Consider the following 24,304-nt stretch of genomic DNA (forward strand, 5'->3'; position numbering starts at 1 on the left):
GAACCCGTGTCCCCTGCATTGGCAGGCAGATTCTTAACCACTGCGCCACCAGGGAAATCCCTGCTTTATTATTCTTGCCTGTTTTTTTTAATGTGAACTTTTCAAGTTTTATTTTTTTTTAAAAAAAGGTTCACATTTTTTACTGGGATGTTGTGAACTTCTTAGACTTACTTCCAAATCTTCCCAAATACAATACACTGCTTAAGACCCTGTCTGATTCAACTGGGCATGGAGGCTTGCAACAAAATGATGTATTAAAAGCTGGGTTTTCTTGGCCATGTAATGGTAATTGACATTTACTCATTCATTGAACAACAGAGGTCATTTATCCTTTCAATATTTCTAGTTTTAAGATATTTGTCATCTCTTTCAAGGAAATGAGTAGGGGAAAACAGACTTTCAAATATGAAAATCTTCCAGATGGATGCTGCTGAATATAAAACAGTCTCCAAACCCGCCACTCCAGCTTCTTACCTCCCACCCCCAAATCAACAAAATAATCCCATCAGCCATTGCAAACATCAAGGGTCAATGGGTACTGACTTGCACAATTGTTACTGTAGGTTTCTGAAAAACCTTTTATGTTCTTTCTGTGTGGTCCAAGCACCAACAGCCTTGCCATCACCTGGGAGCTTGATAGAAATGCAGACTGTTGAGTCTCACCCCAGATTTACTGGATCAAAATCTGTATTTTAACGAGATCCTCAGGGCGTTCATAAGTATCTTAAAGTTTGAGGGAAAAAAGGATCAGTGGTTCTTAAAGTGTTGGCCTGGTAGCAGAAGTGGCGTTCCCCTGGAACCATGTAGAAAATTCAAATCCCTGGGCCCTACCCTACCCCTACTGAATCAGAAATCCTTGGGTTAGGTCCAGAAACAAGCTCTCCAGATGATTCTGATGCATCTAATGTTTGAGAATCACTGCTCTAGATCAGTCTTTTTTTTTTTAAAGTCATGTTCCTTGCTTTTTTTTTTTAAATTAATTACTTAATTTATTTTTGGCTGTGTTGGGTCTTCGTTTCTGTGCGAGGGCTTCCTCTAGTTGCGACAAGCGGGGGCCACTCTTCATCGCGGTGCGCAGGCCTCTCACTGTCGCGGCCTCTCCTGTTGCAGAGCACAGGCTCCAGACGCGCAGGCTCAGTAGTTGTGGCTCACGGGCCTAGTTGCTCTGCGGCATGTGGGATCTTCCCAGACCAGGGCTCGAACCCGTGTCCCTGCATTGGCAGGGACTCAACCACTGCGCCACCAGGGAAGCCCTCTAGATCAGTCTTAATGAAACACTAGGAACACCTGGGGAGCTCTGAAAGCTCCCCATGCTTACAGTGTACCCCAGATGACTTAAATTAGAGTTTCAGGGCTGCAGGCCAAGGAACCAGTATTCTCTTCATTTTCCAGGTGATTCCAATGTGAAGCCAAGGACAAAAGCCACTGCTCTAGTCTGGAACAATGCTTCTCAAACCTGGCTTCATATTAGAACCACGTGAGGATCTTTAAAAAAAAAATACTGATGCTCGGGCTCTCACCCAGATATGTAAACTGGTCTGGGTGGGGCTGAGAATCACTCTGGGTTTTTTTCTCAGACGGATCTAATATCCAGCCAGAACTTCAAACCACTGCTCTAGAAATACCATTTCTCCCACATAAACTTCAAATCACAGTAAAGAGAAGGAGGTGGCGAATAGTTTGGAGGTGATGGAAGACAGACACGTTTCATTTCCCATATACTTACTGAGCCCTTACAATGTGTTAGGCTAATTACCATGAAGGTTAAAAATAAATGCAAAGCATAGTTCCTGCCTATCAGGGGACATATAATCTGCACTGGTAGAAAAACCTGCACATACTGCATATATAAATAATGATTTGAAAGGAACACATTCCGTGCTACTGACTATAATTCAATAAACAAGTTACACCTATCATTCTATCATTGTTAGGTCAAACTAATTTGTATCCTTTTTTAAAAGAATAGGAGTAAAATGAAGGAAATATAGGTTGGAAAATGGTGAAGCAACAATTTTGAATATAATTAGCAATCAGTCCTTAAACATTTGAACCTGGAGAAAGTGGGGGACAAAGTCAATGGCCACTTCAAAGAATAATTCACAAGCTTACAGACTGGGCAAGCCTAAAATGCTTTAAAGTTTCCTCCTTGGCATAATGAGAAGAAAATTATGCTATGGAATCACTGGGAACACACCATGATATTGTTTGCAAACTTAAGTTATAACTATTAAGAATAATTAGCAATTACAAAATCAATTAAACAGTTTATAATAAATCTTTTTTCACTTTTATTATTAGAAATATAAGTAATTTTTTTGGCCTCACTATTTGCCTCTTCTCGTTTGAGAATACATTTAAAAATAAAGGAAAAATATTGTCCTAGTCTAGGAGAAATTATTGGCTATAAACATTTTTCACAGAATTTATATTTTAAAATGAGCAACCAAGCAAAATTCAAAATTTCACATAAGTTTTATGGAAAAGTACATTAACAACTAAAACTGAGTCAAAAATGTTAAAAATTCTGTTTGAAGTCAGCTAAGTATTCATTTTGATAATCAACTAAATATACACACCCATTCCTTTGTTTTATTATTAGTTACAAAGGCAAGGATGTGACATAATCATTTAAGACCGTATAAGGAGTTTCTCAATTAAGAAGAAAAAATCACAAATATTCACCCACCTCATCCCTCTCGTTCTATCAGGAAATACTTACAGGTTAGAACAGGTGAGAGTACTCTACATAATACCAGTTTGAATTTGGGAGAGGTCTAAGGGCATGCCTATTTAATGTAATAACCTCTCCTTCATATTTGAAAATGATCCCACATTAGTGGGTGATGAATTTCAAGTTGTCTCCTCAATAAGGGTGGTAGATGCACTGATCCAGCCACTGTTTTCCATGTTCACGAACATATCAACTAGGAAGTGGGATGATGGGATCTTTATGTGCACCCATGAAATAGGACTAAGTTTACTGGTTCCAACAGGCTTTTTTTTTTTTTTTTTTTTCTATTTTTTGGCCGTGCCGCACAGCATGCGGGATCTTGGTTCCCCGACCAGGGATCGAACCTGTGCCCCCTGCAGTGGAAGCGTGGTGTCTTAACCACTGGACCACCAGGGAAGTCCTCCAACAGGTTTTGAATCCATCATCTGGGATAGAATTTACCCTCAAAACGATCAGATGAGAAAGGGACGGCACTTATTATTATTCCAGTTTTATAGATGGGGAGACTAAAGTTCATAATGGTATCACATCATTTGCACAGGATAAAAGACAGTACAGTGATTATCAATGGAAGTTGGAAAGATAATAGAAAGATAATAGCATCGACTAGATAATTTAAAAAAATACTCATGTTGTATCCTGTCCTCCTTGCACTACCACCCAATATGTATACAGAATCTAAGTTGAGAATCACTTCTGTAAGTGAGCTGCTGTTATTGATATGAGTGTGTCATTGCACCTCCAATGTACTGGAGGAATTTAATAGGGTTGAAAACCAGTGCCTTAGTGGGAACAAAGGCAACCAACATAGGGAATCAAACTCTCGGCCCTGTATTTTATCTAATGGAGCATACAGTTAAAAAAAAAAATCTACGGTTCCTTGAATAGAAACATTTTGAATATAATAATTGAATTACAGCACTGTAAGCCACTGATGGCTTTTATTTTGCTCTCAAGAATTTGTGGAATAATTCCCCTGATTCTTCAAAGAGGGGCAAGGTACATGGAGTTCATTTTACTCAGCCAGGTGGTTACAATGATGTCACCATCCCAAAGGAAGTGATACCTAGCCATTTCAAACAAAGGCAAATTCCAGTCTAGTGCTCAGAAGGGATTTTTAAGTAGCTGCTACATACCTGTTCTGGGTGAGTTTCCCGCCTTTTTTTATTGTGAAGTTGAAGATAAGAGTCCGTTTTCGGAGTGGGTAATCCCAAAGTCAGCTTGTTTTTTTCCACAAAATATTGTTTGGACTTCCTTCGCCGAGGGCCGCGTGATCCTGGCAGGAATACCTCACTATGTGAACTTGAACTCTTCAAGTACTGAGAGAGGTTGCTGGATTTCTCCTCCAGGTCACTGCTGCTCAGCGCTGAAAACGGCCCGCTGCAATGGGCACCATGCTCGTAGTTTGGGCTTAAAAATTCACTCCCAAGTAAGGCGGCTGTGCTCTGTGGGCTCTTCTTCTGTTCACCTTTCCCCCCTGAGAGTTCCATTGAAGTCTCCTTGGAAGGGTAAAGTGGATTCAAAGTCAGATTTTCTGCAGAGCTGTTCACAGACTCTGGCAATGCTTCCACAGCCAACAACTTCCCCTCCTCTTTTTTCCTCTTCCAGTTTGGGTCATATCGCAGGTCTGAGTATTTGTCTTCTATGGGTTGTTGACTGCCCAAAGCAGAAAAGAAATGTCAAGTCCTTTATCCAAACAGATTTACTCGTTCTCTTTAGCTGATCATCTTATTCGAAATCAATCTCCATCTTTCTCCTACAATTTTCCTTTTACTGTCTACATGGGAAAGACACATCCCAGGCTCAGATTAGACCTACACACTACACATAAGGAGAAAAAGTCATAATTATCTAAGTTCATTGAAATATGAAATAAAAATGGGGGATGGGGACTTCCCTGGTGGCGCAGTGGTTATGAATCTGCCTGCCAATGCAGGGGACACGGGTTCGAGTTCTGGTCCGGGAAGATCCCACATGCTGCGGAGCAAATAAGCCCGTGCGCCGCAACTACTGAGCCTGCGCTCTAGATCCCGCGAGCCATGACTACTGAGCCCGCATGCCTAAAGCCCGTGCTCCGCAACAAGAGAAGCCACCGCAATGAGAAGCCCGCGCACCCCAAAGAAGAGTAACCCCCACTGGCTGCAACTAGACAAAGCCTGTGCACAGCAACGAAGATCCAACACAGCCAAAAATAAATAAATATATTTTAAAAAATTTTTAAAAATAAAGTGTACAATTCAGTGATTTAAAAAAAATGGGGGATGGTTAATTTCTGTATGCTGGAAAACAAATGTCTATAATGTTAAACCAGTAAATGGCCTTGATGCAAGGAATGCTATTACTTAAGACATACCATAAGTTGAATAAGTAACAAGCTGCTGAAGATAAAATGGATTTCACACTTAGCTAGTGAGCTACACATTTAGCTGTTTATCTGGGAAGGGAAATTCGACTGTTGCCTGAACAACGACTCAGTCTGAGCCTTTCGTGGGAGGAAAGCAAGACTTATCCCAACTGAATACCTACATAGGTTCATCCTCCTGTATCAGTGATTTTTACTTGTGACTTCATTTCGTCTTTGTAGATTTTATCAAATGTGCTACAGAAAGATCCCTAACTTTTGGAATCAGATGGTGCCTCTGAAAGCTCTCAGTTTGTACTCTCTTGGTCAAGTCTATGTACACAAAACTCAGTAGACAGGTCAGTGTGAGCTTTAAGCTGTAGACAGCCCTATCTGAATAAAAGGTTAAGCACAGGGTCCAGCCCGAGGGGAGTGAACTGGTCTGTAATCAGTACATATGACCCCAAATAAAGTCCTCCCTTTTCTCCATGACGATCTCAATTTGTAAAGTACCTCCTAGTCTTAACCAAAAAAGAAAAAAAAATGCTGGTAATATGCCATATTTAATGGCTGCTTTGATCTTCAAAAGCTAAATGGGAGAGATTTTCCTTCCTTGGTACAGTAGATGCAATCCTCTAATCAAAAAGAAAATGTAAATCATCTGGGCTTTTTATGCTATTTGATATTCCCGTTTATAGAGGACATAATTTTATGCTGGGTAAACAAACTAATGGTGCCCCTAATGTTAATTTAGTCTTCTTAATGTGGACCTAGAGTTCTTTGATTTGATGTAAAGCAAAAACTAGAGCAGAAAGCCCCAACTCCTATGTCTTGCTTAATTGTCACTTTGAATTTTTAGTGTCTTTTTTTTTTTTTTTTTGGCTGCGCTGCGAGGCTTGCGGGATGGGATCTTAGTTCCCCGACCGGGGATTGAACCCGGGCCATGGCAGTGAAAGTGCTGAGTCCTAACCGCTGGACTGCCAGGGAATTCCCCTTGTCACTTTGAATTTTTAGTTCGCATATTAAGATGGAAAACTTCTTGGGATAGGCTGCTCTTCCTTTTCCACCAAGGGTAGAAAAATGATATTTTCCTCCAGCAAAGTGCCTGAATGGAGATGGTCCATATTTGTCAGGAAATCGACATCAAACCGTGCAACTTGCCACTCCCGAAACTCCACAGGGCTACCTGCCTCTGAGGCTTTGAGAAGGTTTCTCCATGTGATGTCCCCTCACGAGAACTTACAGGAGTTTTTGGCCCTGCCTTTCACTTGGCTCCAAGGGTCACTGGGCATGAAGTGTCCCAGGGGCAGCGAGGGGGCCAGCAGGGCATCATCTAGATTTGGGACTGGACAGACCTGGGCTTAAGTTCTGGGTTTGCCACTACCTATCTGTACATCAGCTGGCAAATCATGTCACCTCCAAGCTGGTTTCTCTCATCTGTAAGTAGGGGATCAATTATATTTATTCTGTTTATTTCTCAAGGTTGCATAAAATCAAAATGAGACAATATAGCTTACTTCATGTTCTGTATTTGTGCTTATTTCACTTTTCACTATGGCAACCGTATCTCCTCACCTGGTTAAGGTCCTGGGCAGCAGGGACAGAGGGTTATCCTTCCTTCCCTAACCTCTACCCTGTGCTATGGGCAGAAGAAGCAACAAGTGATGCTTCAATCAATAACTGAGCATTAGATATTTATTTTAAAAAAACCCAACAGCAGTAAATTAGAATCTAAACATGCAGAAAAACTTCCTGCATTGGACCAAATCAGTGAATGATTTTAGGGCTTATCTTGTGCTGCATTAAGTATAAGGTTCAGCAGTGGTTGTTTAGATGGGGAAGAAAAGATGAAAGTACATCTTCAAGTAAATAAAGATATAAAGATTTTTTGAAATGAAGAAACATGCCATTTCCCGTATCTATGATATATTGAAAGGAAAAAGTGAGTCTAACTCTCCTCATTCATTCATTCACTTGATTCGACAGAATTTAACTTTCCTCATGCATTTGCTCGTTCACTGATTCTATATTTATTGAGCACATACTAAGTTAGGGGGATACAGTGGTGAGCCCACAGCCTAGTGGGGGATACAGACCAGGAAATGAGCTATTTGTGATTAGAGTGATGAGTGCCCTGATGAGGAGCATGGGGCCATCAGGACTCAGGAGGGACACCTAATCCCATCTTGGGAGAAAGGGAAGCTTTCTGAAGGAAGTGATGGTTTAGCTGAGACCGAAGGCTAAGAAGGGCAGCAAGTGTAAGCCAGGCTGAGGAAACAACACGTAAAAAGGAATGGAGGGGAGAGAGAACATGGGGCTTTCAAAGAACAAATTCTACGTGGATAAAATGGAGGGTGGGAGGATTAGAACTCAGGCTTAAGCAGAGGTGAAATCTTGAAGGGCTTTGTAAACTCTGTGAAGGGTTTGGCTTAACTACATTAACTTGAGAGTTTGGATTTATTTAATTAAGCAAAAATCATTTAATTAGAGAGCAAAGATGTTATAGTAAGACAAACACTTCTGGATAGGCAAAGTGATGAGTTTTTGGAAAGGATTATGTACAGAGGCCATATGGTTTCTTGGGGCAAAGTTTTAGAACAGGTAGCCCTGTCCTCTGCACTCTTTAGAGTAGGGGTTGGCAACCTTTAAAAGTAACACACGTTATTGGAGCCCACTGTCTTGCTGCTTTTCTGGGTGAGTTGTAGAGTGCTGGCTTTGGGAAGATAGCACACACTACTACGTGCTGATCTAGGGAAAGCTTACAGTGAATCTCTAGTTTTCTCCTTATGGCAACCCTATGGGGAGGTGCTATTATTATGCTCATTTAATAGATGAAGAAACAGGCTTGGAGTGTCACTTTTCCAAGGTCACAGAGCTCATACGTGGTGGAGCCGGGATATAGACCCTGGCAGTTGGCCCTGGGATCTGGCTCCTGTCCAGTAACTCGCCCTGTATCACACAGCCAATCCCAGAGGTGGTGGTGAAGCAGGTGTTGTTGCAGGGCCTGCCTTAGGGGAGTTAGTGAATCGGTCGGTCAGTCAGTTGGCCAGTCAACAAATATGTACTGAGTGGCTCCCCACGTACTAGGCACTGGAGGTGAGCGGTGAGTGAAACAGAAACAGGCGGATGGAACTGGCTGCTGAGTGAGGAAGACAGGCAGACGGATCTTATGCACCAACAGTAATAATCAAGTAATAAACTAGATGCAGAAAGAAGTACAGAATGTTATGGGCATTTAAACTAGGAGGACAGACCTTGTTTATCAATGAAAATATGTTGACCTCTTATTTCCAGATCCAATTGCTAGACGATATCTCAAAGTCCATTCCAACTCTCTTTTTCTGTGATCCTATGATGAACTCACAAGAGTCAATAAGCGAGGAATGCCTACTCTTTTTAACAAATAGGTAGTCTTTGATGATTGAAGGAAATGGAGTCCCTGACTTCCATCTCTGCAGTTATACTAAGAAAACTGGCACTCAGACTGGTCACCAGACTTAACTAGCATTAGCTGATGATGGCATGATGTCCATGGTCAGGGCTATAGACACCCCTCAGTCTCATGGAATAAATGGTATGGAGTATTTTGGTTCTGAGAAATGGTACCATAGAAAGTCAAAGGACAAGGGTCCTAGAATCGGACTGCCTGCGCTCAGTCCCTGGTGCCACCAGTTACCGTGGGAGTGTGGGCAAGTTATTGTACTTCTCTGTGCTTCAGCTTCCTCATCAATAGAATGAGGATAATAATAGTACCTACCTAAAAAAAATAATAGTACCTACCTCATAGTCGTTGAGAGTATTAAGCACATTTATATACGTATATATGCTTAGAACTATGTTCTTGGCATGGAGTAAGGAAGGTCCCAGGAAGGGCCGGTTATAAAAGCACATGCCAACAAGCTCCATCACTGGTCTTTGCTTGCTGTGTGTTGTGTTCTGTCACCATGACACAACATTGGTGTGTACTGTGGCTTCCTCCTGATGGATCTCATGGGATTCTTCTCTCCCTAGGGCTTAAGTGATTTCCAGGACACGAAGTTGGCTTGTGATGCACTAAGTGGCACCTTAGTGGCCTGAAAGAATGAACACTTATCTTTAAAAATCCAATTTTTTTTTTACCACGACCTAGGCAGCACGGAGAATCTGTTTGAACTGTAATTTAGGAAATGGGATTAAGAAATGTCAGTGTTTCCACATGATGAGATATTTTAAGAACTGCTGAAAGATGATGAGGAAGATAAAACTGGGAGAATTCAATTACTTTAGACCTTCAGAAAGAGCTGTAATTTCTAGCCTCAACAAATTGCCATTCTTAGATGCCCACGGAAGCAATCTCACATGCCCTGAAAAAGACTGATATTTTAAGTGAAACCTAGAAAATACAGAAGGGTTTGAAACAAATCAAACATAATGAGTTGCTCTGGCTGCGAAAGATGTTTTTGAATCAATCGTTTGAAGAGACACTCTAATAATGTGTATTTACAAGATGAGAATCGGAAAATGTGGCTCTTCTAAGAGCTTTAATTACACTGTACCGTGTACACCTGCAATGATTATCTTAAAACATGCCCCTTTCTTCCCCTTTTGATGGAAACCATATGTTGAGACAAATGGGAGTTTATGTTTTGCAAACTATCGAGCATGGAAAGCTGTAATACTTCACAGAAACAAATCTAATGGTTGAAATAGAACATGATACTAAAGAACCCCATTGTTCTGAGCTTGTGTGCGGAGAAGCTCAATTGTGTTCTGTGGTCCAGGTCAACACACTGGAACAAAATGAGTGTGAAGTGCTCCTTCATCAGTAATCGTGTGCACACAAAACACCTCATTCCCTCCCCATTTGATAGGAAGGTTACACAGACGATGAGTACACAATGCTTTTGTTGCTGTTCAGACAACAGATGCCAGGTCTGCCCTTCAGATGCCCAGGTTAGAAACGGATGCAGAGAGGAAGGGGAGGGTGGTCTCATATGCATATGCCATCCTATCTGCTGGCTCTAATGGACCATATTTGAACATGACTGTGACAACTTCAGTCCAAATAAAATCAAATCTCCATTTGACGAAGAGCCTCATATTCAGTTTAGTATTCAATCAAAAAATTACTAAAATTAGAGCATGTTTCTAGTACAATGAACATCCTTTGCACTCATAGTAAAATATTCAATAACTGGTCATTTTGCCTGTCGAGGAGGTGAATAAAAGCATTGCTGTTAATCATTTAGCAGTTATTTATTTGCCACTTTATTTTAAGTAGGCAGTTAAATTGAAACTGCACATGTTATTATTGATTTAGGTTTAATTTAATCCTTTTAAACAGAACAATGATTCCCAATTTATATGCCATTAAATCTTTTATGCATATGAACAGCAAATTCAATTTCTGTTTAAGTGTAAAGTTTTTAATGCTTCTTTAAGGAGCTATAAAACTGACAATTGTTTCCAAGGATTTCTGAGTTCTGTGCTCATCTTAATCTTTTTATCAACAGCTTTTAAGTAAATAAAATGAAATAAATCCAAAGGATTAAAAAATCACTTTTGCAAGTATGAAATAAAATGGTTCCACAAGTATACTGAAATGCTTTGGGGAGGCTATTTACAACCCAGAAAATTTCATTTAATGCAGGCATTTATTCTGCTAAAAATATTAAACATCTTAATAGAAGAAAGGTAGTTTAATGAACCGAAGGCCAAAGACTGTCTTTAGAAACACACTCAAGTGAGGGGACTGGATTGTTATCTAGTGAATTTTATTTACTGCAATTATAGTTTAGATAATTCCAGCTGAAGTCCCTTTCTTTTTCTTTTTGACAACAGGTTTATGGCTGCAAAATAACCAGATATTTGCCCCAAGTTCTTATTAGTACCAGTCTTGATTCAAGGACAATCTGAGTGTTAAATGAAAATAAATTATCTTAAGAGGGCGTGTTAGTAATTGCAATGTAAAATTCTCGTACCTCATTCCTAATTAAGATTATCTTATGTGAAACAAAGGCTGCATCTTCACAAGGGAAATGCTGTATGACACAGAACATATTTAGAAATATAATTCCTCTCATTCAGTGAGAGTTTACAGTGCTCAAGCCAGACATTTTCTGTGGAAGGCTTGGATATTCTTTTCATTCTCCAGAAACAATGGCTAAAAGCCAGGGACCCAGATTTACAACATTTCCAGGTGCATACACTTTCTTTAGATAGAGTCTCTTGTATTTTAAATGCCAGATATTTACAGCAACAGAATTGCCAGGTAGCTGTGACTTCATGGGAAAAAGCACTAGACAGGTCTTGACACCTGGGTCCTGGTCCAGATTTTTGCCACTGAGCAGCTGTGTGAACTTGGGTGAATTTGTTATGCACTCCAGGCCTCAGGTTTCTCCTTTTACAGTAAGGAATAGACTGACCTTTCAGAGTCCTAACAGCTCTCAGAATTCACTAATTTTTAAATTGAATTGGGTCTATCATGCGAAACTCAGCGATGTATATAAGCATTGGGGAAAAAAAACATTTATTTTAAATTCAATCCATTGGTTACAACCTTCCTAATCCTCTTGATAAACTTGCAAGATTGCAGGTGATGTAAATTTAAATTACACTTTGGGAGGTTTCAAACTCACTATTTATTTACTTATTTTAACACAGTAATGCATCCGCATTTGGAAATAAGCTAGAAAGGAACTCGTGGTCGTCTCCAAGGGCAATAAAATCCCAGGAGTCACAGTGGCTTTAGCATTTCTGGCGGGGACTGTGCCTCTGATAGACACAATTCATGCCCAGGCACACGCCTTACTCCCTCCTCTGCTTGTCTGTCACGATGGCACCGTGCCTGCTCTGAGGAGCACATCAGGGTTTGACTGCTGCATAGTTTGTGAGCAAGTGAGCATAAAACAGCAATGATGGGACTTCCCTGGTGGCGCAGTGGTTAAGAATCCGCCTGCCAATGCAGGGGACAAGGGTTCGAGCCCTGGTCTGGGAAGATCCCACATGCTGCGGAGCAACTAAGCCTGTGCGCCACAACTACTGAGCCTGTGCTCTAGAGCCCGCGAGCCACAACTACTGAAGCCTGTGTGCCACAACTACTGAAGCCTGTGTGCCACAACTACTGAGCCTGCGCACCTAGAGCCCATGCCACAGCTACCGAGCCTGCGTGCCACAACTACTGATCCCGTGTGCCACAACTACTGAAGCCACCACAGTGAGAAGCCTGAGCACCGCAACGAAGAGTAGCCCCCGCTCGCCGCAACTAGAAAAAGCCCGCATGCAGCAATGAAGACCCAATGCAGCCAAAAATAAATAAATAAATAAATTTATATTTAAAAAACAGCAATGATAATGCCTACGACAAGTCACTTCTCTGCTATGACTATACCCATGTGATCAGAAATAAATAACCAAAACGCTAGTAGCTATCCCCAAATACTGTGTGAAACCCCTTGAATTCGGTATATAGTAGAATGTATTTGAAAGAGGTTGGCCAGCCAATGGCCTTAAATTGAAAATCTACCTAATAAAGACAATATAAATCAACATGGATGAATGCTGCTAGAAACTAACAGGAATGAGAGTCGACTCCTGGAAGCTCTCAGAATGTTCTTGGTTATACTAGAATATTAGATCTAGCCTCAAGTGTCACATTTACTCTCCCAACCAGAGCAAAAAAAAGAAAAAACCAAAAAAACAAAACTCTACAACACTTATAAGAGGAAGTAATCTCCCCTCAGCTGCTTAAATATATCCAATGTGTCCTACAAAACAGTCTGGGAAATTGGAGGGGGAAATTAAAATACTGAGTTTTAGTTTTTACTAAGTCTCCCTTTACCCACTTTCTGTTTTGCTTATCCCATACTGCTACTGAAGTCCTAGAAATCATCATTCAATATTTCATCTGATTCTTGTATTATTAATCGGAAACAACATACAGTGGTCCCTTGGTATCTGCGAGCGATTGGGTCCTGGACACGCTGGGGATACCAAATTCCACAGATGCTCAAGTCCCAGAGCCGGCCCTCTGTATCCACGGTTCCACATCTGCTAATTCAACCAATTGTGGATTTTGTATGACTGCAGTACTATTTATTGAAAAAAATCCTTATATGAATGAACCCGCTCAGTTCAAATCCATTTTGTTCAAGAGTCAACTATATATGAAAGTGTTTGAGAGGAAAAATTATATACCACCATAAAAATGCAGATTATTATTCCTGAGTCCTTTTCTTACCTTCAGACAATTCTGAAATTCACTTCAACTAAGAATACCTTACTGTGCCTATCTCCCACCCAGTAATTTCTGGCACACGGTGGTTTATGAGACAGAATGTGGGATCTTTTGTGAAGGCTACACTTCCCAGGTGATGAGAGAGATCTCAATGAATGAAAACATTCCGTTTCCCAGGAGAGCTGCTGAGGAATATAGGCTCTATGACCTTACTGCCCAAGGTAAAATGGCATTAATATTTATAGTATTCTGAGGGCACAGGATCCTTTATAAATTTGTATTACTTTACTAAAATTTATAATTTTACATGCATATTTAATCTGGCCTCAGTTTACTCCATATTGAAGTTGTTATACCTTTAATTTTTGTTAGAGAGCAAAACTGAATCCTTTACCAGATCAGCCCTTGATCACCTATCTAGATACTTATAATTAGAGGCTCAGACTTTGATGTTAAAAGAGAGTTCATTCAGTTAAATTTCTGTCTCTGCCACTTAGTAGCTACGTACACCTGCACAACTTTCAGAGCCTTGGTTCCTTATCTGCAAAGTGGGGATAATAATGCCAATATCTAAGAGTCTCTTGTAAGGATAAATGAGATAGTATATATATCAAGCAAATAGTCCTACAAATGGTAGCTAATTATATTGAAGTATTTTTGTAAATAAGACCTTATCAAACACATATACTAGTTACTGTTCTGCTGCTTTCTGATTTTTTTTTTTAACATATGAGGTTTCAGAAGGCCCCAGAGCTGAAGAGGTTATTTCTAATGCTCTAGGAATTACATTGATCTCTTTCTTCTGAGTGCCGAGTGTCATGGGGCTAGTTCTGGAGTGGGGTTTAAGGATTATCATATGAAGATCCTCTTTCTACTCTTGATTCATTCACTGCAGTCAATGCTGCTCCAATTTCCATTAAGTAAAAGGTTTTCTCTAATCCATATCCATCGAACTGTGGCTTGACTTTGCTGAGGAACAAGGGAGTAATTGCTTTGAGGGGGTTCTAGTAACATCAAAACACCAGAGTAGGGTTCAAGTGATTTTGTCAGGCAGCTTTTAAAACGGTTGCCCATAAAAGCAAGAAGAAAGAGATTTTCTTCTGTTTTAAGGCAAGGCTTTGACTAATTATTTTGAACTACAATTCCCAGAATGCCATCTACCTGACAGAAATGAAAGTCTTCTTGAATTTCATACTGAGAGCCTGAGATCAATTTGTCTATTTCATGGCTAGTAAACTACTCAGATCCAAGTAACAATACACCTAAGAAAGGTTTCCAAGACTAAAGTGAGGCAGAGAAAGGGGCCAGTAACAAAACACTCACCTGAAGGATATTTTTGAGGCATTACTTGGCTAAATGCTTCAGTTCAGCTTTCCTTTGTAGTACAGAATTGGTCCTGTAAATGTTCAATGTGTGAAGCACTGTACAGCCAAACAATTACTAGGGCTGTAACCCATTCTAACCCTGGGGATTATAGTCTATCATTAAGGATTTCCAAGGCAAATCCGTCCAAGGAAAATACCATTATTTAAGGATCTCTGAGTCAGAAGACCAAGGCCCTAACGATGCTTTTGACTTTGTAAGTATGGTTTTTTATTTTGAAATATATTGAGTGGTATTTACATTGTCCTTGGGTAAAAAGCAAGGTTAAAGTCAGGTCTCTGAGCCCCATTCAAAGAGGAAAAACTCAACATTGGGGAAATGAGGTCACGTAATGGATCCCTGCCTTGTTCTTCATCGTAAAAGTACAGACAAGAATACCTGTGCACCACAAAAGATATTTCTTTTCCGATGCCCCTCCCACCCCCGTAGTAAATAAAAGTACCATTTATTACCTAGGAGACTATGACTCTCTTAGATTAGAGCTACAATACAAACATGGTTTAAAGGTCCCCAGCCTTTTTGGCACCAGGCACCGGTTTTGTGGAAGACAATTTTTCCATGGACAGGGGTAGGGGTTGGGGAGGGGGGGATGGTTCAGGTGGTAACGCGAGTGATGGGGAGCGATGGGGGGCAGCAGATGAAGCTTCATTCGCTGGCCCGCCGCTCACCTCCTGCTGTGCGGCCCGGGGGTTGGGGACCCCTGGTTTAAAGCATAGAGTCAGACTGCAGGAGTTTTCTGTTCCACTACTCACCCGGTGGAATAAATGGGTATAACATAACCGGTTTCTTTAAGCCTCATTTGCAATCTTCAAGATGGGATCATTATAGTGTCCCCCTGTTGAGGCTGCCATAAGGATTAAATAAGATGATACATGTAAAGCGTTTGGCACAGGGATGGGCTCGGGACAAGCATTCTATAAGTGCTATTGTTGTTAGAACCTTAAAGTAATCTGTGCCTTTTCTTGTTCCTTCCAACCCCAGTTCTAAACTGTCACCAAGTCCTATCAATTCTTTATAAACATATGTCTCCACTAATGATAAATTACCTATGAAGGAAATGAATAAAAGATTGCTACAAAGTATATACACTCATATAAGAGTATGTGTAGGTTGGGACTTCCCTGGTGGTCCAGTGGTTAAGATTCTGTGCTTCCACTGCAGGGGGCGAGGGTTTGATCCCTGGTCAGGGAACTAAGATCCCCCATAACGTATGGCGCAGCCAAAAAAAAAAAAAAAAAAAAAAGAGTATGTATTGATGTATGTATTGATGCATTGGTTACCTCTGAGAGGAAGACGGGGACGGATTTGAGAAGGGGAACCAGGAAACTATCTGTAGCATTTTATGTTTTAAAAAATATATCTGAAACAAACATGGCAATAAGGGTGAGATGGTATTTTTCTCTGTACTTTTCTGTAGGTTAGAATTTTTTCTTGATTAAAAAACTCAGGGAGTTTCCTGGCAGTCCAGTGCTTAGGACTTGGCGCTTTCATGCTTTCACTGCTGTGGCTCGGGTTCAATCCCTGGTCGGGGAACTAAGATCCTGCAAGCCGCATGGCGCAGCCAAAATACATAAATAAAATAAATAAAGTATTTAAAAAAACACCTCAACATCAATAACAAAGCACTCTGATGTTGGGTGGCTTCATCTCTGCCAGCTTCATCTTCCTAATCTGTAAAATGGGAATAGCAGCACTTTCTTGCAGGATTACAATGAAGAATTGAGTGAAATTCTTCAAAAGAGATGGTCTTTCAAAAGAGATGTCATTACTGTTATTGTTGTCATTGTAATTATTACCATCTGGTAGTCTCTTTGTCCACTGTGTTTTTACCCTCTAATTCATAATGCACCAGCTTGCAGAATAATCTTCCTTGAACACTGCTTCATCTCACTGCCCTCCCCCAAGAACCTGCATTTTCTCCTCCGGGTGTGCCCAACCCAGTCCAGTCAGGGGCGGCTGGCTGGTTAAAGCCTTCCTAAGCCCCTCTTTCGCCCCCCAGCTCTACGGCTGCACCTCAGTTATAGCATTTATCACTTGTACAGTGGACATACGAAGAGTGAGTTCGTAAGTCCAATTTGTTCGTAAGTCCAACAAAGTTAGCCTAGGTGCCCAACTAACACAATCGGCTGTAGAGTACTGTACTGTAATAGGGTTATAATACATTCGCATCCTTGAAAGTTTGCAACTTGAAGGTTCGTAGGTCGGGGACTTACTGTACTGTACTGTGAGATCCCCTAAGAAGCAAATGAGCTCGATTCAACTTGACATTTCCAGTGAAAGAGAGAAAGAGGGAAAGACAAAAAGAAGAAAAAGACTCAGGGCTGGTCTCTCATTCTGGCTCCCGCACGAGCCTTCGCTGTGACTGCATTCTTGGGACACGTCATTTGAGTTCTGTGTTCCATGTCCTACCCGCGGCGTGGGCTGGGGGCACTCCAGGACAGTCCCTGTCAGCAGGCCCCTCCTCTGTCTACTTTCCCTACACTCAGAACAGATCCTCTGCCATCAAGTGGGGCTGGACGTGCCACACACGTTCATTCTAATTCTATTCTTTTTTCCCCAAATCTTACCTAGTCTCCAAAACCCTGCCTGCCCAAGTTCTAGGCCTTCCAATAAACTTTCCTCAATTTATTTTAACCCTAATTAAAAAAAAATCTAACACATACAGAACTTATAGTCATTGTTCGAAGCACTTTTTATATATATACATAGACTTATTTTAGCCTCACGGTAACTATTATTACTATCCCATTTTTACTGAGGAGGAACTGAGGCAGAGAGGGTTCAATCAGGCTCGGCCAAGGTCACACAGCTGGTCAGTGGCACAGTCTGAACCCACATGGTCTGCTTCAGATGCTCTGTACTTTACCACCATCCCAAGACCCCTGTCTAATCAATAGCTTTTAACTTCAGTACTCTAGCATATCGTTTATATTTTCATTAAAACTGAGTAACATTGTACTCATTTGAATCCTCTTAGATGTTTTGGTGGCTTCTAGCCTAAAGTTAATACCCCATAAGTACCTGATTATTAGAAATTAAATCTTTATGTGATTATATATGCCCGGGAAGGTAGACCTCTTCTAGCTCAGGTAGGCTTCTACCCCCAGAACGTCCTTTACAGACAGTGATGGCAGTCCTGTGAGAGAAGCAGGCTGGCTCATTTGACAGATGAGAAAGAGTGAGCCTCAGAAGACTGAAGGGACTTATTTCAAATTATACACTAAATGGCAGTGCCTGGACCAACTCAAGACCACCTGGCTCCAAGTCATGGCATTCTGCTAGACCAGGCTTTCTGGGATTTCTGCAAGGTGAGGTCATAGCAGTGGAGACACTTGGAATATGGACAGGAAATAAGGAGCATAAGAAATGCAAATGCCCTTATTATTAATAACTATTCTCTTCTTATGCTTTTTTTTAAAAAATTTATTTATTGATTTATTTTTGGCTGTGTTGGATCTTTGTTGCTGTGCGTGGGCTTTCTCTAGTTGCGGCGAGCCCGGCTACTCTTCGTTGTAGTGGCAGGCTTCTCATTGTGGTGGCTTCTCTTGCTGCGGAGCACGGGCTCTAGGCACGTGGGCTTCAGTAGTTGTGGTGCACGGGCTTAGTTGCTCCGTGGCATGTGGGATCTTCCCAGACCAGGGCTTGAACCCGTGTCTCCTGCATTGGCAGGCGGATTCTTAACCACTGCACCACCAGGGAAGTCCATGCTTGTTTTTAAAAAATAGAAATGAATGTGACAAAAATCTTGGCTCCAAGCTGTCCTTAGCTGCTTGGAGACCTGTCTCACACACACTACAAAGGTGCTCATTACAACAGCCTGTCCAGAAACAGACTCACAGACTTAGAAAATAAACTTATGGTTATCAAAGGGGAAAGGTTGGGGAGAGGGATAAATTAGGAGTTTGGGATTAACATGTACACACTACTATGTATAGAACAGATAATCAACAAGGACCTACTGTACAGGGAACGCTACTCAATATTCTGTAATAACCTATATGAGAAAAGAATCTGAAAAAGAACAGATATATGTATATGTATAACTGAATCACTTTGTTGTACACCTGAAACTAACACAACATTGTAAATCAACTATACTTCAATATAAAATAAAAATTAAAAACAAAAAACAAAAAAACGAAAACCAAGAGCCTGTCCTTACTTTCACTTGGGACAGTACCAGTAATTATGTAACAATGCATTTCGGAACCCACTGTTTTCTTACACAAGCCAGTTCCTTACCTGTTATTCGCACCAGCATCTTGGGTATGGAGGTTTGTCTGAGCTGCTTTTCTGCTTGCTTCCTCTTCCGTCTCACTCAAGTCCTCCTCCTCTAAGCTGTCAGGGTCCATGTCGTTGTCCTGAATTCGGTCTTCAGGTTTAGACTGGGACTTGGTCTCTTGAGTGAGGCTTTCTGAATCAGATTCCAAGGAGTCTTTTGAAATCAAATGTAAGTCTTCTTTCTTAAAAGGTGGCTCCGTGGACTGGACCTTGAAGTTGGTGTGATGAACAGGAGACTGAATAGAGAGCTTGGGAATTAATTTACTATGAATCATCTTGAGAAAATACAAAAATGAACAGGGATACTCTTGTGGATGGCAGCAGCTGGCTGAATATTTAAAGTCGTGGCTCGCAAAAGAATTTGCCTAAAAAAATTATATTTATGTTACTCTGTGACTACTGAAATCTCTTTAATTCCAATGTTAATCAAAAAATTAAATAAGAGAGACTTGTTATTACCTGCAGGCTTTTGTATGCCCCCTTCTGTGTGTATGAGAAAGGTCTATTGGAAAAACTATTATGTTTTTCTCTCTACAGAAACACATCTGATGTAGAGCTCATAAACAGTCCGAGTAATCAAATGCAGCTTTATTGAGAAAATTAAATGACTGGATTCCTTTTTTGAGCTTCCAAAGGCCTGTTACAGATAAGCCCAGACAAAGCGAAATGGCTAATTATGGACAGTACTTCAATGCCTTATTTCCAAGACCCAGGGCACTGATATAAATATGCCATGTTCAGTAGTATTTATGGACAGAGTAAAAACAGGTTCAGGGTCTGCCTTTTGGAAAATAAAGGAGGGGGAGAGAAGTAGAGTATGGTTTCCACAGTTGGAACTGCAAAGCTGATGGAAGCTGTTTTGCTCCTAGACCTGTACTGGCTGGCTCTATCGTTTGGAAGACTTTTTGATATCCAGATTGCTGTTAGGTAGGAATGTGTAATTTAGGTGGACATTACATGGAGATCAACCTCAGCTCAGAGGAAAAAAAAAAAAAAACCACCCATGATAATGATTAAAACTGTTCAACAAAAGATTTGGTGGCCTTGTGAATTCTGCCATTCAGTGATTCATAGCAGAGGCTGGGTGTCCACCTACCTTAACGGAATGCTGTTCTGGGGAATGTTGGGTGGGCGGAAGATTGACCTGAATAACAGCTCGGGTCCCTTGTAACTAGCTTAAGAGTATGATTCCAAGTGAGCCCTCCCTGTCTCAAAGGGCTGTCATAAAGACTCACGAGATGGTTTACGGAAAGGATGCTTTGAGTTCAGATAGGATTGAAAGGAAATGATGTTTTTGGATGTGCTTCCTTTCATCTCTACCTGGCATTTCTATTTGCTCTGTCTTCCATCTCACTGCCTTTATGCTGTTTTTTTTTTTGTTTTTTTTGTTTTTTCTGTAGGTCAGGTAACATAAACAACCTTTCTCATCAGAGATTACTGTAAAATTTGTTTTAATGGCTTGCTTTTGTTCTTTGGGCAAATCCTCTCTTTAATTAAATAACACGACCTTCTTCCTAGTCCTAGTTGACCTTGTTGCTAATGTTTCCAAGGAACATCCTCAACTCCTTGGAGGAAAGCACCTTAACAAACAAAACAGACCAAAGGTAACATTCGTACTTCAATACATCTGATATTTAAATATCTATGGTTTTCTTTTTAATTCAAAGTTCCCCCTTGTTGGTAGACTAACATATTATTGTCAAACTGCACAGACCAGTTTGCTGTGTTAATTCTCTTATTTTAAAAATACGAATTTCATTCTACCATATTATTTTAATTTTGATAAGCAGATCAACTGTTGCTTTTAGGATATTTTTAGAAAGTGGCAAATCCCTCAAATACTAACACATTTTAACTGAAACAGTTTGTAATAAACACCAGTCTTACTTTAAGAGTTCAAGTCACTGTACTTGGGATCTTAAAGAAAAAAGCTTAAAATAATCATTATATTTCAATTTGGAATTGCTTCTTCATGAAATAATTCAGTCCCTTCAATTTCTCTTTTAAATGACATAGACTAGGATTTCTTGGAGTTAATCAGTTAAAAATGTCCATAGAAGAAGATATAATTTTTGTCATTAATGAAGTTTGGGAGATTATGAAGAGAGCAAAGGCAGATACCATCCAAGTTGGGTCTTCTGTGGAAGGTGTGATTTTATAAAAGCATGGGATTAAAGTAGCAAAAGCTGATAGCTGAAATAAATTAAAAGTGGGCCTTTTAAATGTAGTGAATGTTGCTGCCTAGTGGCACAAAGTTTTTCACTGAAATTTCTGACCAAGAGGGGCTGACACATCTCCTAAGTAAACAAGACAGACAGGGATAAACCGGGGGCACTAAGAAACGGCTAATTCCCTAGGGGTCCCCTCAAGACCTTGGGCCTAGCCCATTAGTACTGGGAGAAACACATTTCCTTCTGCAGGTGAAAAGGAGCCCTGCTTTAAGGACTCACCTACCAAGATGAGTGGTAGAGGAAAAGTTGCCCTGTTTTGGAACAAGCCCAAAGCTGCCCAGAGGGGAGCTGGGTTTGTTTTCTCCCCCCGCCTTTTCTCCGATGGACAAGACTGGGCAACCAGGAGCATTTTAAGGCCCAGGAAGTGATGGGCCCGGTGGGTCTGATGCCCTGGACCGGTCTAATCAACCCACGCTAGGGCTGTTCTGGGAGTCTGGGCGCCAAAGTCTTTCCAGATCCCGGCCACCAGCCCCTGGGCCCCGTCCCTGCCTCGGCCACCGTCTGCCCCTCCCGCCTGGGTCCCAAGTGCTTCCCGGCGCGGGCACCTCTGAGTTCTCCCCGACCAGATCCAGTTTCCTCGAGAGGTTTCCTGCCGTCCCCACTCTCAGTCCCACCCCTCCCGATCCCCTCCTCTGGCGCACCGCCCACCCCGCCTGTCACCTGCCCGGCGCTCCTGGCTGCCGCGACCCCGGCGGGCCCTCATCCTCAGCGCCTCCGCAGCCCGGCTGCCCGGCGCCTCCCGGTCCCGCCCCGCGTCGCCCAGCGCTGCCCTGGAGACCGGGACCAACAGGGCCCACCCCGCGCGACTCGGCCAGCACGGCCGTGGGTGGGGCCGCACCGGGAGGGCGGGGCCGGTGCGGTCCAGGCCCCAGCATCCCAATAACTCCGTGCCCTGTCTTGTCCTGGTGGAGAGGGTGGGAACGGTTGTGATGACGGTGGCCAGGGGAGAGCTCCCAGCACCCCGGGAGCTCTCGAAGAAGCCGCTCGCAGGTCACACTGGCTTTTCCAAAGTTGTACTGCAAGGAAAGACAGGGCACCGAGTTGGAGGAGATATTTGCAACACATACTGCTAGGAAACGTGAAGAACTCCTACAAGTTAAGAAGGCAAAGAATCCAATTAAAGAATGGGCAAATGACTTGAACAGGAATTTCACAAAAGAAACCCAATGGCCAATAACTGTCTGTTGTTGATTGAAAAGGTGCTTAATTCGTTAATAATCAGAAGCGGATAAATTAAGACCACCGTGGATATAGCTCCATACTCACCAGTTGGGAATGCGTTAAAATATCTGACAGCGCCCAGGGTTGGGGAGGAGGTAGAGCAAAGACCCCCTCATATACTGCAGATGGGAGTGTGAGGTGGTGCAAACACTTTGGAAAATGGCTTGACATTAGCTAGAATGTGTACACCCTATGATTCAGCAATTTCACCTTTAGGTATTTTACCCCACAACTGTGTGTGCTTCTGGGCACCCAAACTGGAAATAACTGAAATGTCCATCAACAATAGAATAGTTAATTAAATTGTACTATTCCGTATACTGACATACTATACAATAGGGAAAATGAATGAAACTCAGCTGTGTGCAATGACACAGAGGCATCTTAAAAATATATTGATAACATTGAGTTTAAAAAAACCCCAAATAATTTTGTATATAAATATTTATAAAGGCAAAATTAAACTGTCTTATGTTTATGGATGCATACTTAGTAAAGAAAACTATGAAAACAAAACCAAAGTAGTGATTCTCATAAAGTTAGGATTGTGGTCGGTTCTGATGGGCAGGGCAGGGTGGGGGTTTTTAGGGAAGAGTGCCTTTGAGATTGTATTTCCTGACTTTTAATGCTGGTTACAAAGATATTCATTTTATAACAATTCATTAAGCTATACATTTATGTACGTGTAGAATATTACACTATTAAAAAAAGTCTTCAAAGAAGAGTGAGGAAAGGAAGGGTTGAGAATTATATTCATATTAACACAGCATTAAAACCACAAATAGATTTGAATAACTGACTTCAAAGAGGCAGGAATTCTTCAATATCAGTTGCCTCATTAATGATCGGAAACACAGAGAATTGGAAAAATCTTGAGTACTCAATTTTACCATTTTTTATTCTGCTTTTTATTAGAGTTAGATTTTTTTTTGACAAGGGAATTAAAACCTTTATTATGGTAAAATAATTGAACCCTACAACATTGCTTGATTTATTTGATTTGATTATGACTCAGGGATACATGACTGATTAAAGCTACATCCTAGTTTTGTTTCATATGCTTGTGGTTGATGCTATTATTTTTAAAAATATCTATTTGCTGTCACCTTTGACTTTTAGTTCAACAATGATTTATTAATTTACTGGTCAAATTTCATTACAAAAACTTAAAGTAATTTTCTTCCACCTTCCCTTATTTTATTGAAATAAATATAGTTGGAATTGACTAAGAGGCCTCTGACTGATTTGGAAATAACTTTTTTTATTAGTGGCATCTTTTCTTTAGTTAATTAATTTTTTAATTGAAGTATAGTTGATTTACAATGTTGTGTTAGTTTCAGGCGTACAGCAAAGTGATTCAGTTGTGTATATATATGTACCTACATATATATGTATATACATATGTATTCTTTTCCAGATTTTTTTTCCATATAGGCTATTACCAAATATTGAGTATAGTTTCCTGTGCTACACAGTAGGTCCTTGTTGTTTATCTATTTTATATATAGTAGTGTGTATATGTTACTCCCAAACTCCTAATTTATCCCTCCCCACCACCATTCCCCTTTGGTAACCATAGTTTGTTTTCTCTTTTTTCTTTTTTTTTTGGCCACACCACATGGCTTGCGGGATCTTAGTTCCTGGATCAGGGATCAAACCCCGGCCCCGGCAGTGAAAACACCGAGTCCTAACCACTGGACCCCCAGGGAATTCCCCATAAGTTTGTTTTCTAAGTCTGTGAGTCTATTTCTGTTTTGTAAATCAGTTCATTTGTATCATTTTTTTAGATTCCATGTATAAGTGATATCATATGATATTTGTCTTTCTCTGTCTGACTTACTTCACTTAGTATGATAATCTCTAGGCCCATCCATGTTGCTGCAAATGGCATTAATTCA

General features: G+C 41.0%; 1 protein-coding gene across 3 annotated transcripts in view; it reads right to left on the reverse strand.

Moving 5' to 3' along the window:
• Window positions 1–19,229, reverse strand: part of JHY (junctional cadherin complex regulator) — a 60,228-nt gene extending 40,999 nt beyond the window's left edge. For all 3 annotated transcript variants that reach the window (XM_036862133.1, XM_036862132.1, XM_036862131.1), the window contains exons 1-2: window positions 18,916–19,229; window positions 3,871–4,390 (exon numbers count right to left, since the gene is read on the reverse strand). In XM_036862133.1, the coding sequence (XP_036718028.1) occupies window positions 3,871–4,390; window positions 18,916–19,229 (834 nt within the window). The remainder of the gene's footprint in view (window positions 1–3,870; window positions 4,391–18,915) is intronic.
• Window positions 19,230–24,304: the final 5,075 nt, after the last annotated feature.

The sequence above is a fragment of the Balaenoptera musculus genome, chromosome 8 (assembly GCF_009873245.2).
Source record: "Balaenoptera musculus isolate JJ_BM4_2016_0621 chromosome 8, mBalMus1.pri.v3, whole genome shotgun sequence".
Lineage (NCBI taxonomy): Eukaryota > Metazoa > Chordata > Mammalia > Artiodactyla > Balaenopteridae > Balaenoptera > Balaenoptera musculus.